The sequence below is a fragment of the Trachurus japonicus genome, chromosome 16 (assembly GCF_045865225.1).
Source record: "Trachurus japonicus isolate A0001 chromosome 16, Traja_1.0".
Classification (NCBI taxonomy): Eukaryota; Metazoa; Chordata; class Actinopteri; order Carangiformes; family Carangidae; genus Trachurus; species Trachurus japonicus.
In genome coordinates, this window is record NC_140922.1 from 18,591,772 (window position 1) to 18,609,827 (window position 18,056).

The window sequence follows — 18,056 nt, forward strand, 5'->3', positions numbered from 1 at the left end:
AATGGGAGCTCATACAGTGAATGTAATGCAGGAACAGCTGCTAAATGTTTGGTATAATCAATGCATCCGTTCTTTTTTCCCCTCTGCTGGTTGATTCCTAAATGACTTGACTTTCATGTTGCACTGGCTGATGCTTTTTAGTTGATGCTTTTAATCTCAGAGGGGAGATGCTTTTCATCCTAGCCACACAAAGCTGCTTTAGTATTATCATTCAACATCACTGCAGCAATTACAGAGGCTCAGCATGTGAGGGACTTTTATGTTTTGCTTTTTTTTTTTAAATCCTAGATACTGTCAAGTCACTGTTGCTAATCAAAACATTAAAGGTTTGGGGTTAAATCTCAGCATTTATCTACCTTCCAAGAAGACGATTTACATAACAGCCTGTTAGTCACTGTACTCTTTCCTTTCTTCTCTTTATCAAATCTTATTAAAAACTCTTAGACAAATTTGATGTGGACACAAATGTGGTTCTAGCATTTAGAAAGGCAAAAAATCTGTATGGCTTCCTTTGCTGAGATACTGTGAAATGTCACCTTGTTGCACTGTCACAACAAATACAGCACAACATTTGTCATAGTTTCCTCTTAAACTTTGGATTTTTTGTTAAAATCACTTATTTTCATCATTGTTCATCATTTAGTGTTATAAGTTGTTAGTGAAGAGTTACTAAATAGTTTATAACACACCATAATGTAGTTCAAAATGTAACAGTAACTCTTAAATGGTTATCATACAATTATACAGTTAACAAACACTGATTGCTTTATGAGATACACCATTAGTGCCTAATAAACACGGGTGAAAAATTCTGAAAGGTGGCGTGTATGTGTGACATTGAAATTAAAATAGGCCTACATGCATATTCATGTGTAAAAAAGGCACATAAACCTAAAATCATATATGTGTATGTTTTTTTTCAATGTGACAGACGTGTCACATGAAGATTACTCACATAACACATGGTTACTTCACCAGTTGAAAGTCTTTTTATTTGTTTACTTACAACCATAATGTGTTCATAAACAACTTTAGGTGTTTTGAACTGAAGAGTGTATTTTCTCCTGAGTGATGTGTCTCTGTTTGACCTGGCACTAACTCAATGCTGTCATGTATTCTGCAGGGGGCCTGAGAGGAGCATCCATCATTGACTCACTGGACACTCTGTATATAATGGGACTGACGGACGAGTACAACGACGCCAAGGAGTGGGTGCAGACCAGTCTGGACCTAAACTCAGTAAGGCACTTTGTCCAACTGGACACTGTTTTGATTTACTGTTCAGTCTGTAACTCACTTTAAAACCTCAATTAACTCATGCGCAGCCACCGACACACCGGCAGGCTCAGCCACACTCTGACTACATTTACATAATGAAGTTTTCAGCAGTGGCTGCGCATGCTGGATTGATTTAAGCTGTACTTTTGTGCTTGAACACCGACATTGTGTCCACCGAGTTGGACAGTTTTCCAAAGCTGAAGACATTCCAGGAGGAATCAAAGGCTCCCTGTGTGGCCACTGTCCACGCCGTGTTAGAGGCTGACGGGATTCCCTGCCTCTCTGAAAGGTCTCTGCGGGGCAGAAAATGTGATAAATAAAAGAGACAGAAGGCATCCAAGGGATGTATTTGATGGAAAAACTGAGGGAGAGAAGAGGCAAAAGAAAAAAGGCCTTTGCCCTTTCACTGAGTCTGTAATGATGAGGTCTGGAGCCACTGAGGGGCACCAGCTCTGATATCATGTTGGGATTGAATGGAGGTTGACAAGAGACAGCACAGGTCTTTGTGTGGTTTCCTGCAAACAGTCAAGTTTGGGCCAGTTTGTCTGCAGCTTTGTGAATGAAAGGTCATTCCTGAGCCAGCTCTAATCAAACATGGTTTACAGAATGGTGCGTAATTAAATCAAGTTTACAAGCTCAAATGTGTCACAATGGCTGTCAGCATCCTACCGTAGATTCTAGGCAATAATTAAACCTCTTCACAGCTTGTTATGACAGAGTGTCACATGTGTCAACTTGGAGATGTTTTGTTTGCAGACAAAATTTGCCTCACTTAGTATTAAAAAAACAACTTGTTTATTTCAAAGTTTCTTGCTAAGAAAACAACTCCTGACTCCATGTGACACGTGCGGCGTTATGCACATGATGCCCCCAGCGCATCTGAATTGTGTGGCAATAGATACAGTAAAGTCAAGCAGCCAGTTGTGCATGCACTCATTTATTCCACTGGGGAGCAGCCCCAGTTTATAGAAAGGGCTAAAGCACAGCAGCAGTGTGTTTATTATGTGCTTTTATCTCAGCACCATCTTGATCTGTGGCAGTTTTGAGGTCATAAACAAAATGCACAGCGAGTGTTAATTTCACCCACACATCAAAGAAAGTCCTTCACTTTCTCTGCCTCGGCTCTGATGACAGATGTGGCCACAGGCTTCATGTTTTCAGGCATTTATTTCTCATGCAACACGCCAAGGAAAATGTCATAAGAACTGAATAAAAACATGTAGGAAATTTCTACATATTTGGTCGAAAGGAAGAGCTGATCAGATTTCAAAGGTCAAGGGTACTGTGACCTCACAAAACATGTTTGTGCTTATAACTCAAGAGTTTGTACTGTATGCTAATCATGACACACTTGAATTGAAAAGTCTAAATGATCAAATGATGAAATATTATATGCAAAGGTCAATTCCTTTGTGACATTATAATGTCACACTGCTTGCTATTATGCAGTCCTGAAGGTGCAGGCATTCATCTGTGAGGCAGTAATTTTACTCAGCAATGAATGAGAGGCAGACATGAATACAAGTATGTTACCGTACACACACACAAGTCATGGAGACCTGTCACTGACATAATAAATCTAAAGTCAAGTGAATCCCTAACTCCTGACCTAAACTGATTTAAACAACCATTTAAATTTGTGGGGCTTCTTCTTTCTGTCTCCCTGCGGCCGGTCTATCCTGCTGGATGCAGATGACGATTAGCTGTGAGAGGAGCAGTGGCTGCTGGCTGCGGCGGGCATCAGAGAGCTGGTCATGGCAGCCGGTGACAAAATGCCAGGCGGTCGCCGGTCACCAATCATAAAGACAACAAACGCAGATTTACACTTCACACTGCACTTTGTCACGGGTGTGATCTGCCACAATCCATCAGCCTCACTCCCTCATGCCTTCATCAGTGGATTCTGGAGGGGGAGGGGGTGGGGGGATGCAAACCTATCACTCAGCGCCTCCATCTAAAATGAGTCAATTAGACCTGACTTATTAGTGCCAATTTATACGCTCTCCAAATATTTTGATCATTTAAGGGCAAATAATTTACATGTTCTGAGCAAGAGCTGTGGTTAGAGTCTGTCATCTGCTGTGGGGAAAAAAATCTGCCATGGTTTTGTAATTCATCAGAATTATTCTGTGCACATTTATGGATTTGATGGGACTATTTTTCAGCTGCTTGGTAAATGGAGTCGAGGTTGAACGTTGTGAAAAGGGGAGAGATGGGGGGCTGAGCTAAGGCTTTGTTAACTCAGACACACACACAGTTACCGGAACATGTTCTTTGCACAGAAAAGTGGTGTTTTTAAATCTCAAATAACTGAGTACCTGGCAAACGTTTATGTGTCATAGAAGCCTGCTGCAGAGAAAGTAACCGACTGGCTCAATACAGACAGTCAGATACACTAGGGGATGGTTCACCAGGCCTGCCAAGAGCCTAAGGACATTTTCTGATGTCTTTTTTATTTAATCAACTTACTTCATAAGAAAACTGAGGTGATTATTAGTGTATTGCAGAAGTTTCAGTTCCTCTAAATTATCATTATTTTTATTGAGTTATTTTTCACCCACTGATGACAGATATCCTGTCTGTGGCAGTCCGGGTCCATTATTATCAAATTAACAAACTCATAATGCATTTATTGTGGACACAGAGGAAAGAAGTAGCACCTGGTAGAGGATGCTGTTACACATTCATCTGGTCATTCACTGTTTTGCCATATTTTCACTCTTGTCTTCCTTAATGAAAGAAAGAAACTTATTTTCATCTCAAGTTAGGGAATCTGCTGTGTGTCAGGAAGGCCTATAGCAACAGTGTCAAGCTTCTTGTCATAATATGTTGTTCTATATATTTACTGTATGCAAAGGTACAGTAGCTATGGACAACGGAAGGAGCAGAGACACGTGCACATGCAGCTTTTCATACACACATTGTTCTTAATTACATTGCAGTGTCACCAGACACAGCCATTCATGCTGTAAGGCAGCTTGTTAGATTAATCTGTTCAGGCCTGTCTGTCATCCAGAGCTCCACATACAATGACAGCCTGAGGAAACGAAAAAAGAAAAAAGGAGCCTGGAGCACACGAGTCGCTGGTGATGCGAGTAGTTTACTTAGTGCAAAGTAACAAGACCAACGTTTCGACGTACAACGTCTTCATCAGGGTCAATATGACCCTTTTGACCCTGATCGTTTCCTCAAGTTGCTGGTCCTTCCTGAGAGCACCGACCTCCTGTGGAGTGGCTGCAGCGCACAGATAGTCCTTTCTTATATACAATGACAGCCGTTCTTTGAAACTCAGGCGGACAGATGAGGACAGCGTTGCACTATTACAGATGTGACAACATAGGCAACATGTTTCAGTCTTGTCCCCTCTCCTACCAGTGGGCTTGGACATCAGCTGCTGCTCAGTGGGTGCAGTTTTTACAGAATAAGTTCCTTCTGTTCCTCAGTTGCTGAATTTGCCACTTTCAGATTTCAACTGAGTGTTTTTTTTAAAGTAGAGCGGATTTCAAAACTCCATGCCAACCGAACAAATTAAATTCTTTGAAATGCATCTTGACCTTATGACTTTGAAACAAACAACACGTTCCTGAGGTAGATGCAGATAAGAAGTTCTGCAGACAAGCTGGAGCCAATTATCAAGACAAAAGAAGCTCCACAGTGTCTCAGCCTTAGCTTTTGCCATGTTTTTCTACGAGCAGTTGTCACATGAAGCTTGAATAAGAAATCTGCGTTGTCACATGTTAGGAGTAAGGCATGGGCTCGGATATATATATGTACATGGATATGTATATCTTCAATCAACACTTTGGACAGTACTGATTTTTAACTTGTGGTCAGGTAATTGTCCTTGAGTAGGTCATCACAGCTATCCTCATTTCCAAGAGAGTAATGAAGAGTGATAAATGAAGGCTTTAAGATTAGAAGTATTCCCTCATGTCACCCCCTACATTTTATTATACCTCTAGACCTCCACCCCCCTCCTCTTCTTCTACTCTTTCACTCTGTGTTATTTTTGCTCTGTTCATATCAGTTAGCGTCTGCTTCAGCACTTCTCTCTCATCTCTCATTTGTCATTCTGTCTTTTAGGGCTTTCATCTCCTTTCTTTTCATTCCCTGTATACGAGTGTGTAGACTTGGCCGGATCTGTTATCAGGGTGTAAAACCGAGAAGGAAGAAAGAAGAGATCTACGATCGGTTTATTGACTTGATGACGCGTCCAATAGATTTCCAAACTCACTACTTTGATAACTAAACTAATGCTATTGCAGTTGTATTAGTTATGAAGAGGGGCCCTGTGCTCATTGACTCCATTAGACTTATTGATTAATCACTGTCTGTGTTGAATACAGAGAGATTCTGGCAGCTGTAACAAGTCTCTTTAGTAGGACATAGAGAGACACCTGGGGCTTGTTCATAACACAACAGTTTGCACAAGCTTTGGTGCTGAAAGTGTAATTTAAAAAGTGTAATTTAATTACGATACTTAATTTATTGGTTGATTGACAGAAAATTAGTTTTCAGCTGTTTCGATGGTCACTGAATACTGTAAATGTGAAGGTTTATATCAGAATAATTGCTGCTTTTCTCAGTGTTTTTGTGGTCTCCACCTTAATACATGGACTGCTAGTTAAACAAAAGAGGTAAACCTACACAAATTGTGATTGATTATGTAAAATTTTAGGGCGTTCTTTGTTTTTACAAGCACCATCATCACATTCTGGCGATTATTCAGTGCTGAATGGGCAGACTTGTCTTCTGGTGTGTAATGTGAATTTATAGTTGAACCTGATGACACTGAGAGGTTCAGGCTGTAGGCTGCAGTACAGATGTACCACAGGACTCAAAGGCTTTGTTCCTGTTCATTTTTGAAGATGAAACCTTAACATTTATTTGTTGGTCTTTCATGTGATAGAATAAGCCTGCAGGCTGACTTTAGGCTATCTAGTAGCTAGTGCAGCTTATTTAGTTTCATCCTGTAAATAGTCTAATTTGAACAGAGTCCTGTCACGTTTAACAGTCTTACCCAGGCTGAAGTGTGCACGTTTTGTTTTTCTCACTAAAATCTAATCTACTTTGACATTGCAATTGTTTCTGTGCATAGATTAAAGGGTCCCCCTGTGTGTTTGTTGATGATTCCCATGGAACCTCTTAAGCGTAACTCGCAAAAATGGGCTGGCAATAACTCTTCATACACCGCAGAGAAAATCTCAAGAGCCAAACCAGGACAGCAAAATGACTGGATAATTAGCACATTCAGGCCTGTAATTCCACATCTCAAATGACACTTAAGTGAGTGTGAAGTCTCGTGGGTGACCGAAGAAAACAAGTGTGTTTTACTGTTGTAGCGCACGCTGCATTTTCCCACCCTTGAGGAGTTTGGGGGGTGCAGATGTTGGCATGTGTAAGCTAAAGTGTCGCTAAGCAGCTGAGTGGGAGTGAATGGACCTCACCGTTATTTGTGAAGCTCAGTGTCAGAGGCGGTCTAGCCTGCAAGGGCGACAGTGTCATAAAATATGTAGGAGGTGCCATCAGTACAATTGTGTGGTCACCCACGGCCAAGACATAACACCATGGAACCATGGGATATTTAGGCATTAGGTGCGTTGTGTAATATAATGACCTCTGTTTTAATGTAAGTGCTTTCCAAAACTTTGCTCCTGTTAAAAGGTTTTTTTTTTTCCAGCTGTAAACTGTTTTTAATCACACTAAAAGCGTGTCTCTGGTGATGTCAGTTGGTCTGTCCACCACTTTGGCCCACAATGAAATATCCCAGCAGCTGTTTAAAGTATCGCCAAGGAATTTATGCAGATATCCAGAGTGGCCAACAGATTAATCCTCCAGACTTAAATGAGCCCCAAATTTTTCATCTAGTGCCACAAAGCAGGTCAGAGTTTCAATCACTTATCTAGTAAAATATCTCATCATCTGATAAATGGATTGATACAAGATTATGTAGACATACATTGTTTGCACATGATGAATCCTAATGACTTCACATCCCCTGGCTTTTCCTGTAGCACCAGGATGAGGCTGAACTTTTTGGCTGAACATTAAAAATGACCAGCAGCAGTCAATATTTTACTGTAGGATGAGAACCACACTGCAACACAGTGTCAACCAGCACAGACCTACAGTAGCAATCACAAATGGTTTGTAAAAACAAGTATTTGCATTATATTTTCCAGTTAGAGTTTGTCAAAAAATGAGTTTATTGTTAAAATAAAGAAGTCACTTGCACTTGCAGAGTCCCTCCCTTTGATGTCCACTTCAAAGATTGGACTGCACCCCCACATATTTATCCCTTCCCTTTTTGCTGGAAATTGTTAAACTGACAGAACTTGTCTGCCAGGTACTTCAAGCACTCAGCATACACAATGTGTGTCTTGGCAGTCCACATACGTGGTTCACCAGGATGAATTTCTGGGTCATGTAAGGTCTGTAGCTCTGCCGAAGGGTCATCAGTAAACCGGTAATAGGTGGACTCTAGTGCATGGAGCCTGTGGTAATGATATACCCAATCTGCTTAAGTAGGAGAAAACTACTGCCCAGTCCTGTATCCTGCATGCTGGTCTCAGGTCACAAAAGTCAGTTATTCAAGGGTAATGTTGCAACCAGCTCCTTCTCAGACTCAAAATTGCTTGAATCATTAGTGGATCTGAGTGCACCTCGAGGCAGGAACAGGAGGGAGTGTCGGACTGATTGATTCTTAGCAAGGAAGCTGTGAAATATTGCAGTTATTGTAACTACGGACGAGTTTTTCTTACCAACCTGCCCAAATCCGAAGACCATTGAAATACTGATGCATGAGACTAATGAATCAATAAAAATGTCTTTTAGGAAACAGAGAAAACACTCAACAACACTCAACAACAATATTAACATGTTGGTGTTATCAAAGGACATTAAAAAAGAAAGACAGTAGAAATGCATTTCATAGAAATTGGTTGAAAAATACTGTTTTCCCATTCAGCCCCGTCACCTTCTGATGGCTGTAGGTGGGGTCCTGTCCAGTCAATCCTGGAGAGACTCATGTTTCCCTCAGGATTGAATTGTAATGACTTTTATGGTCCCATAAAGTAGAGCGCCACCATCGAGCCAAAGCTTCACTTTGTTTTTTGGTTTATCTGCAAAGTAATGCCCCTCCACCTTCAGTTGTGCTTTGTATCCAATTCCCATTAGCACATTTGAGTATGCAAACATGCTATACTAGTATGGTGACCATGATTGAGATTAGTATAACATCAGCATGTTAGCAGCATAGTGTAGTTTATGAAATCCAGCCTGGCAGAGCTGCTAACCTGGTTTAAATTCTTGGCCCTATTTGTTTTGGGTTATTGTTTTGCCCACATGTGGTGTTGTGGTCTGAAATGTGAAGAAAAGCACAGCAGGGGCGGTTATAGCAGCAGTGATGCAGAATATTTTCTAGAAATGGCAGTGGAAGCTGTGCACAGAGAGAAGCACATATCTCCCCGAAACATGCTGGAACAAAAACACAATCCCTCAGATCTCCCTGAAGTTTCCTCTGTCAACGCAAAGCGTCTGTATGCAGCACAGACTGTCTGCATGAGCTTGAGGTCTCAATTTCATTACATCAAATCATCTTTCCGGCAGCATAAAACATTTAGATTGAAAATAGCTCAAGTGCATTTATATCAGCGCTGTTATAATCAAGATGTAATTGACTTATACGAGCGCAGATACTTTGCTTATTGTTGTTGCTGTTAATCTTTTCCACCTTAAAAAGGATCCTGGGCCCAGAGGCCAGAAACAGTTTGTGCTGCCAGTTCAAAGACACTATTTACTTGCAGATTCTCACACAAGACACGCACAGGAGAGAAAGCTGAGCGAGTTGACTTGGGAGAGGAACTTCATCAAATCATCTGAGAGATTGCCGGCAGTGTTTCATCAACTACTGAACAATATACAACGTGTATATGTGTGTGTGTGTGTGTGTGTGTGTGTGTGTGTGTGTGTACTGACACAGCAGCACACATGCAAGAAGTGCATTGGTACCTATTTCTAGCGTAATTGCCAAAGAAAAAGTTGTTGACAGAGTTCAACTTTGCATACGCCTTAGGCAAATCATTTCAGGTGCATGTGTAGGTTGTTTTCCTAAAATATTTTAAGCAGACAAACATATTCTGAATATATTACATCTTTTCAGGAGAGGAGTCTTTAAATATGGATGTATCATCACATTGTTGAGGCTGACGAACATTCTTTGGACATCCTCATCCAAATGATATATCCCGTCTTGTAAATAAGCCAGTTTTTAATGAGTCGTAATGAGTTGTTTTTCCGAATGTACGTCTGCATTTGAATTTGGAAGTGACAGCAGCTGGTAACAAGGAGACCTGGAGCAAGGTTGTTGTTTACCTCTGCAGCGCTGTTTTTTGACCCCTAAAGACCCCTGTCTACTCGTAACGAGACCCAACTCGCTCCCAGTCTGAGGAGAAGTAGCGGCATCTTCACGGCGCCGGGAGATGCTTCAGTGAGGACACCGTGCCCCCAGGCTGAGGTCGAGCTGAGTTGACATTCTGTCTCAGGATGTGCGGGGCAAAGGACATTTTGTGTGGGTGTGTTTTTATCATAACGGATATTTACCAACACGTTTTGTTTCACTCGTGCTCTTTGTCCCTGTAGGCTCATTTGGCAGAAGCAAATGCTGACATGGGACTAATACAAGAAGGCCACATTTGGCTCAGACATGGAGTATCGATGTACTACTGTACATATGTTGGATGTGTAAAATGCCGAGACTATTTAGCTTGTTGGCCTTGAGGCTGAGGTTTCTATGAGAAGCTTTTGATTTATACTGATGAAATCTGATACAAGGAGACCAGCAGCTTCCATACAGTGACTCTCAGCTCATTGTTTTCTCATTGTTTTGGTGTTATGGCCCACAACTGGGTAATTCCCACTGCTTCTAGCTTCAGCATGTAGCTCCCATAAACTCCATTAATTCCACAACCTGCACAGCACCAAACAGCAGACAAAGTTAGCAGAGCTAGGTGGTGAGCACCCTGGGACAGTCACAGTGGCTGAAGTGCTGCTATTTCCCTTGGTGTATATCAGACTAACATTTTCCAGGAGGTCAGTGGTCCAGTGTTTACAATGTAAAAACTATAAGCTGAAATCAATGTTGTTTTTACTGCTTACTTTAGCTGTGGACCGTAATATACGTACAGTACATACGTAATATGTGCGATGCCATAGTGAAAGATGATATTTTGTTGGCACCACGTTATAATTAGTGTTGAAATGATGAAGTAACAGAGAATTAGTTTGCAAGATTTCTGATTAATGATGAATAATTTAGCAGCAAAAAGGCCAAATATTTGTAACTTCCTGCTGCTCAAATTTGGGGGTTTTACATCATTTCAAAGTGAATATTTTAGTTTTGGGCTGTTAAGTGTGGGCTCGAGGAAACGAGTGAGTTTTTCACTACCTTTTGACATTTTGTGGAATCAATTATTTATGGATTCATGGGAATAAAATTGTTTACAATTGAATTTGTAATGAAGATAATTGTTTAGATTTGCCACGACACAGTGGCTCTGTAACATGGTGTTATAAAAACCCCACTGCTTTATCAAAAGAAAAGCCCCTTTGTTGAGAAAATCATCTGATTATGTTTTGAGCCACCTTCCTGCATAAATCTGCAAATTAATTGGGAAAAACATTTTTCCTTCAAGCAACTGCAAGTCATTTAGTTTCATTTAGATACCACTGAAGTCATGGAGACATGTATATTGAAACAGAAATATTCATAATTGATGCATTAATTAGCTCAGTTAATGGCCTCATCTGCATAACTGGGTGTTTAATATATCAACGTGAATATCGTGGAACATTAAGCAGCTCAAGTGCCTCTTTTATTTATTTTTTCCTTGTCGGCCGTTTGGGAGCAGGCGAGACTCCAGCGCTGCTGAGGCAAAGTGAAGGATGTGGCTCAGTCAGCGAGGCCAAATACAGTGGGAGGTATATGATGAGAGACAGAGGCAGACAGCTACACACAGAGTCAGAAAGTGGGAAGATGGACTGCAGCGGGGTGAATAATAACGGCAGAGTGAGAGCATAGAAAAGTCCCACGAGACCGAGCATTATCATAGAGAACTCAGTGGGGAGCTGCTGCATCCCCCAGGAGAGCACCGAGACCTGTGCACACAATATTGCTCTCGTGCTTCAGCGTGTGTGCGTGTGTGTGGGGATGTTGAGATGGAGAGAACATGAAAAGATGAAGATAAGTTCCCAAAATAGACCAATGAGGATTGACAAATATTTCAGGGTGCAGATGATGTGAGTAAAATAGATGGAGTGATCACTATGGCAGCATTTGATTAATAATTCACCAGCTTGTTAATTCACCACTTAAGAGGATTTAGAGGAGATGTTTATGATATGGAAGCAGATTATCTCTTTTGTGTGTATGTGTCTATATGATGATGGAGGGAGACGTTACCCACTGATTAATTGCCTTATTCTACAAGCCAAGTGTTATCAAAGAAATAAAATAAATCACACCTGACGAGATTAGAACCATTAGTCAGTAGTTTATCTTAATGCCTCTCTGCTCGGACCATTTAATCAGAGTTTATTGGTCTGTGATGGAAAAAGGAAGCATCTACCCCGAGCTTGTAATAAATGCATCATGGGAATGTAACAAGAGAGTAAAATCAGAAACAGTTTGAAATTTCAAACCAGCAGTGAATAATGGTTCCAGGAAGAGACACGACTTCCTGATGTTTTGATTGTTGCCGCAAAATGAAAAGGCGCGTCTCACTCAAGCCGACATAAGCTCTTTTTGATTAGCTTGTTTTAATTAGGTGCATTATTTATTTTGTGTGTCATTAGGTCGGGATCATAGAACCACGCTGCACTGAGCAATAAAATGAGAGGGGAAAGTCAGTCTTTTGGAACATGTTAATAGTGCAATGATAGATGTAAAGAAAACCTAGCTAATTAACACTATAAGACATGGAATAACACAAAGGAGGTCTGCTTATTAATGTTGCAACGCAGCAGTTTGGATCCTGTCACAAGACTTAATTTGTGTGTTTACTTATTTTTGGTGAGCAAGTTTATTTTTACCCTAGATCCATATTAACACAGATTGCATTTGCATTTTTGTTTTCTTACTCTGCTTTCACTTCTATTTTTTATGTTCCTCTTTTCTGAAAATCTACAAGCACATCACCAGATAAAGTGGCCACGGAGCGAGAGGCTCCGGTTGCTAATTGTGTCTTTAAAACGCATTCAGCGGGGGGTGGCCCGGCGGTCTGCAGCTCCGCCTCAGCTCCCCCTCCGCAACCCCATTTCATGTTTAAGTTTCATTGCCACTGACAAAGAAAGATAGCCTGTGTTTTAGTGTCATTGCGTAACTGTAATTTGAAACCGCCTCAAAGCCACTTCAAAGAGACCACACTGCTGCCACCTTGCCCACCGCTGGCTTTCAGAGGTCCCTCAGGTAGAGTCATACCCAGAGTTAGGCCCAGAGCCGGGGGAGTAAGACAGCATAGAGCAATTTGCACTCCTCATTCACCCCCACAATTGCAGCAGTAGTGGAAGGCTGGTGAGGATGAGGACGTGGAGCCTGCTCCACTTACATTCACCCCAGTAAGACAGCCAGGGCTGCATGAAACCACCGAAGATGTAGACTTTTTTTTTTAACAAAGGGCTATGCTGGAGTCTTTGGTTTACAACACCAATTATTTTGGTAAGCAAAGACAGAACGTGAGGAGAGACACAGCATAGTCTCTCCTCTCATAGTCCACCTTTCTATCATTCATGAACATGGTCATCTACGTATATCAGACTTGTGGATTTGCAGTGTTATTAAGAAACATCCTGCCTGTATGGCTTAATATTCCCTAATATTCTCTGTCATCTCCTGCAACAAGTTTTGGAACATTTGTAGAGCTCTTTACATGAACAGCCCCACAGCTGTTGCAGAGAATGAAGCTAAGAGGGGGACACCTGTACAACAGCTTCACCAGTGCCTGCAAGGCGCACTCCCATCCAGAACAGAACATCTCTATTGGTGAGATGATGTCGGCTTCAAAGGCACAAATTGCACTGAAACAGTACAATTGTTGCAAGGACGGCAAAGATCAATATAGTTTAGTCCCTTGAATACACGTGGACCCTCAGTAACTCATTCGTAATTTTATGAAGGAGAAAAAATACTTCTTAGACGTATTTGAATTGACGTAGTCTGTATTACTGTAGGGTTTAGTCCAATGCTAAAAACACAAACTCTAAGAAACTAGACAATGTCACCTTTGGAATGTTTCATATTAGCATTTTTTCCTTAACAGTTCTTCTGTTAAACGTGTGTGCACTTGCGTAAATAGGAGAACTACATTAGAGGGAGGGATGCTAAAATTCAAATGTCCATTAACAAAAAATCAAATGTCCCATCACACTCACCATGTGGTTGTCTGTTTAAACTCTGATAAACAATTTAAAACTATACTGTCATCACTCAGTCTTTACAACTAGGTTGATATCACCCGCCTAAATATTGAGCTGTGTGGACTCATCATCTTTTTACAGGCAAGCATTTAAGAGCTCCACTTCCATCAGAGACGGCGTCTTCGCATGCTGCAGAGGTTAGGATCATTAACGCTAATGTTGCAGACTACTCTCACAGCTTGGATGCCGATCAAGACTGTAATTACTGAACAATAAGAAAGAAAAAAAAAAGCAGCCACAGCTCTCTGTCCTGAAAGTAGACGGGAGGAGATGAGCAGCCTTGTGAAACTTCTTTGAATGGAAGCAGCAGCTTTGAGTGTTGAAGGATGCTAGACTGACAGAGATTAGAGTTGCAGGATCTAATTGGTCTTTCATGATTTCTCCATGTTAATTAGTGATGTTGAGTTAAATCGCAGCCTGTAAGTGTGACTCACCAGCTCTGGTAGGAGAGGCAATCATCTGCATAATTTTTATCCCCGGCTCATTGGCTAATTTTTTTCTGTCACATCAGTCTGATTTGGCTTTGAAATGTGGGAGCTCGTCGAAAACCTGGATCACGGCAACGCCGAGAGTCATTTGCCCGGTGACAATGATGCCTCTTTATTAGCAGTAAATCATTACATTAGCATCAGAGCAGGACACGGCAGTGGGCAGCAGTCTCGTCGGCTCCTTGGCACACAGCAGCACAGAGGACGTGCCAATCAGGCTCATGTCCCAGGCAAATCTGGGCTGAATCTGACGACAGTCTTTGTCGATGAGTATTCAGCAGCCATGGCAAAGAAACTAGCATCAGACACCATCAGCAACATTGGATGGTGCTGGTGAAGCAGAAAACCTACAAGCTACGGCAGCAACGTACCCAACGAGTCATTACGCTCAGTAATTAATCTTCCTTTCTGCTGTGACTCCTCCTGCACAACTATCATTTATTATACAATTATACATTTTGTAGAACAATTAAAATGCTAATTTTTCTACTTGTATCATGCATAGTTTAGATATTTGAAGCATCGTTTAACTCAGTATGCAGCTGCCTATTTTCATTCAAGTCATCAGTGTATCCTTTTGAAAGTGGTAAGAAAGGCATTTTCACATCTGTCCTCTACCTTTGGTCGAGACTAAGGCTGTGTTCGAAACCACATACTCCATACTACATACTTCCATACTGCATACTTCCATACTCCATACTACATACTAATCGATCATACAGTATGCAGAGCGTTCACACTACTGCGTACTATGATAACCCACAATGCATTTCGCTCCTGCCCGAGCCGAAATCAGCCGCCCTGAAGCTGATTTCACTTAAGCTCTAAACTGTGTAAATATATAACTTCAGCAACATTTGAAACATTTTCAGGCGAGAAAGTACTACTTCGTATCCCCATGGTGTTGAAAAAATGACAAAATAACACCTATTTACAATTTTAGTCGGACGAAGTCGGACTTCTCTGGCGTTAGTAAAACCAGCCGTAGTGAGCACTGTACTTCCGGTTTCTGTGTCAAAATAAAGCACCCGTTGCAATTGACCATAAAGAAAGCCGTTACAATGACGTCAGTGCTCTTACTTCATAAACAGGAAGTGAACCTGTCCCCACTGTGGCTAGCTTGGAAACGCCGTTTGGACCGACCTCGTGCCGTTAACGGAATTTGCCCGTTTAAAATGCCTTACCGGAGAGTTTTGCCTGCTCTGAGACGAAGATCCGCCCGCCGTCTTCGCTACATCATACTTGCTCTGGGGATTATTTCAAAATTTATAGATTTGGACAGCTCCTGTGTTTTCTGTGGCCATACTGAAGAAACTTTAAATCATCTGTTTTTTGAATGTAATGTAACAATGAAATTTTGGTCAGACTTGTGTTCTTATATTTTCTCCCATGTAAACATGTCATACTGCTTCTCCCTTAAAGATGTTATATGTTATTATGAAAATAAGAAGAACAGGAGTCTTCAGTATTTAGTTAATTTTTTCATTTTATTTGGTAAATACTTTATTCATAAGCAAAAGTTTGCAACCTCCAAACCAACCTTTTCTCATTTTTTAATTGAATTCAATTCTCTCTATAAATCCCTAACCTTAGTTAAAAATAAAAAGAACACAACTTTTTTAGAAAACTATGAAAAGGTATTTATTGTACTTCCTGACATTTAATGGAATTTGTTAACAGTGATTATTACACACCTATGTATTGACATGACAATATTTATTTATTTTTGTTTTGTTTCTGTTTGTCTAATTTTCTTCATTTTCTACTTATTTGAATGAGATCCTTGCTGTATTTATTTATTTTATCCATTGTCTTTCTGAATATGAAACAGCTCTTGTGTTGTGTTATGTGTCAGTGTTTGACACTTTTTGTACACTTTGAACACTTAAATAAAGAAAAAAAAAAAAGCAAGGAAGAGGCGGTCCTTGACGTCACGTTGCGTTGCATCTTGGGTAGTTTGAGTATGAGTAGTGACCTCATGATGTATACTCAATATTTCGGCCGAATCGTTAGTATGAGTAGTACGAGTAGTAGGAGAAGTATGCGGTTTCGAACACAGCCTAAGGGAAAAATGATGTGTCCTCGAGTGGTCGATGTGCCAAACATATGGGTCACATGTATGCCCACATACAGGACTCACCAGAAGAGTGTGTGTAACCATGACCTCTGAAGTTGGGACGTCTAGAGCAGTGGTTCTCAACCTTTTTGAGTCGCGACCCCCAATTTAACATGCACGACCCCTCCACCGCCACCCCGCCAGTGTGAACGGATAATGGATAAAGCGCCGTCAGAAAAATTTACTTTGAGTTGTCAATAAAACTCTAGCTCTAATTTCACTCTAATGTTTTAGAGTTTACAAATCAAGCACTTAAGATCACACTTCAGTTATTAGGGGTCGGTACCCTAAGGTTGGGAATGGCTCGTCTAGAGAACTGTTACCAACTGAGGCTAAGCTAAACTACATGCTGGTCGGTCAGCAACTCCCTCAAAGCTCTATACGGCTGGCTGCTTGTGAAACTGCTGAGTCATGTTTTAATCTATTAGATAGAAAAGATGCACCATGTGGGCGTGGACGATTTTGGGTTTGTTTTGACGGACAGACGGATGATGTTGCAGGACTATAAAAGAGGCATCTTCTTAGAAATAGAACTGGGAGTTTTATTGTGGGATCACTGTAGCACTCACTTCTGGCTTAATCAGGCAACACTCACGTGCTGACAAGCATTAATGTTACTATGGTTGCCTAAGGATTTTATATATACATCTACAGTATGCTGATGTTGTAAATATTGATATAAATGTTCACTATCAGCAATCTTCAGAAGGAGGTGGTTCTGTTTGTAGTTTAGGTTTTGAGTATATGCTAAAATCACATTTCAGGTGGTTCCGGTCCAGTTGTTTAGTCCATACTGTGGTTTGACTGACTCTCTTCACTCCAACAAAACTAACATGACAAACACATCAGGCTTCACTTAACCTAACCAAACATGTTAGTTTGGGAAGCATCTTCAAACTATACAAGGCAGAGATATTCAGGATGCTCTACTTGAGTATTTATAGTAGATTTCACCTTGTTTTTTTCTCAGCCATTGGAACAGTGTCACGTCTAACATGTTTGTGCAAGTCAGATGTTGTTATTGTTTTAAAGCTGTGGCACTGCAATGCAGATTTGTCGCTGCTGTTCAGTGATCATGCAGCTGCCAGAGAAATGAAGGGAGACGGAGAAACGGCAGGCAGAGTTTTGTCTGGGTTGCAGGGGTTGGAGGGAGCTTTGGTGCCGTCTCCCAACAAGGTCCTCAGCCTGCGCGCTGCGAGGGGGGACAAAAGTAAAAATGGGTTTTATTAACTTTACCTGATTTCTTTTCATGCTTGCAAGAGAGCACTAATGGTTGCCGTACCGTGCATAAAGGTGCCTCGAGGAGCTGCAGCACAGTTAAATTGAACTCATTTTATGCTTTAGTGCGGGTGGTCTGTTTTCACAATTGCTTTTTTGGGGGGGCTAATTGTGGTTTTAGGAAACCCTTGTGATTTTCTTATGACTGATACATGATCTATTTGCTAGAAAGGAGCCTAAAACCATACAAAACTGAGTTAATCTGGGATAACACCAACTGTCACATTCAGACTTATGATGGGGAAATATAGAGGCTTTTACAGCTCGGATGAAACTAAATGATTTATGCTGACATTTCCCATAATTGTCTTTGATCTGCTCCACATTGATATTTTTTTCCCCCTATAATGAAAAGTAAATTTCTAGGAACTTAATTAATCTCTGAAACTGAAATCATTACTTTCAGTTTTTCCCCATTTTTTCTT

At 41.0% G+C, this 18,056-nt stretch overlaps 1 protein-coding gene across 2 annotated transcripts in view; it reads left to right on the plus strand.

Annotated features, from left to right (window-relative positions):
- LOC146972313 (mannosyl-oligosaccharide 1,2-alpha-mannosidase IA) overlaps nucleotides 1–18,056 on the plus strand; it is a 187,957-nt gene that overhangs the window by 104,755 nt on the left and 65,146 nt on the right. For both annotated transcript variants that reach the window (XM_085802367.1, XM_085802366.1), the window contains exon 3: nucleotides 1,124–1,239. In XM_085802367.1, coding sequence (XP_085658493.1) covers nucleotides 1,124–1,239 — 116 coding nt within the window. The remainder of the gene's footprint in view (nucleotides 1–1,123; nucleotides 1,240–18,056) is intronic.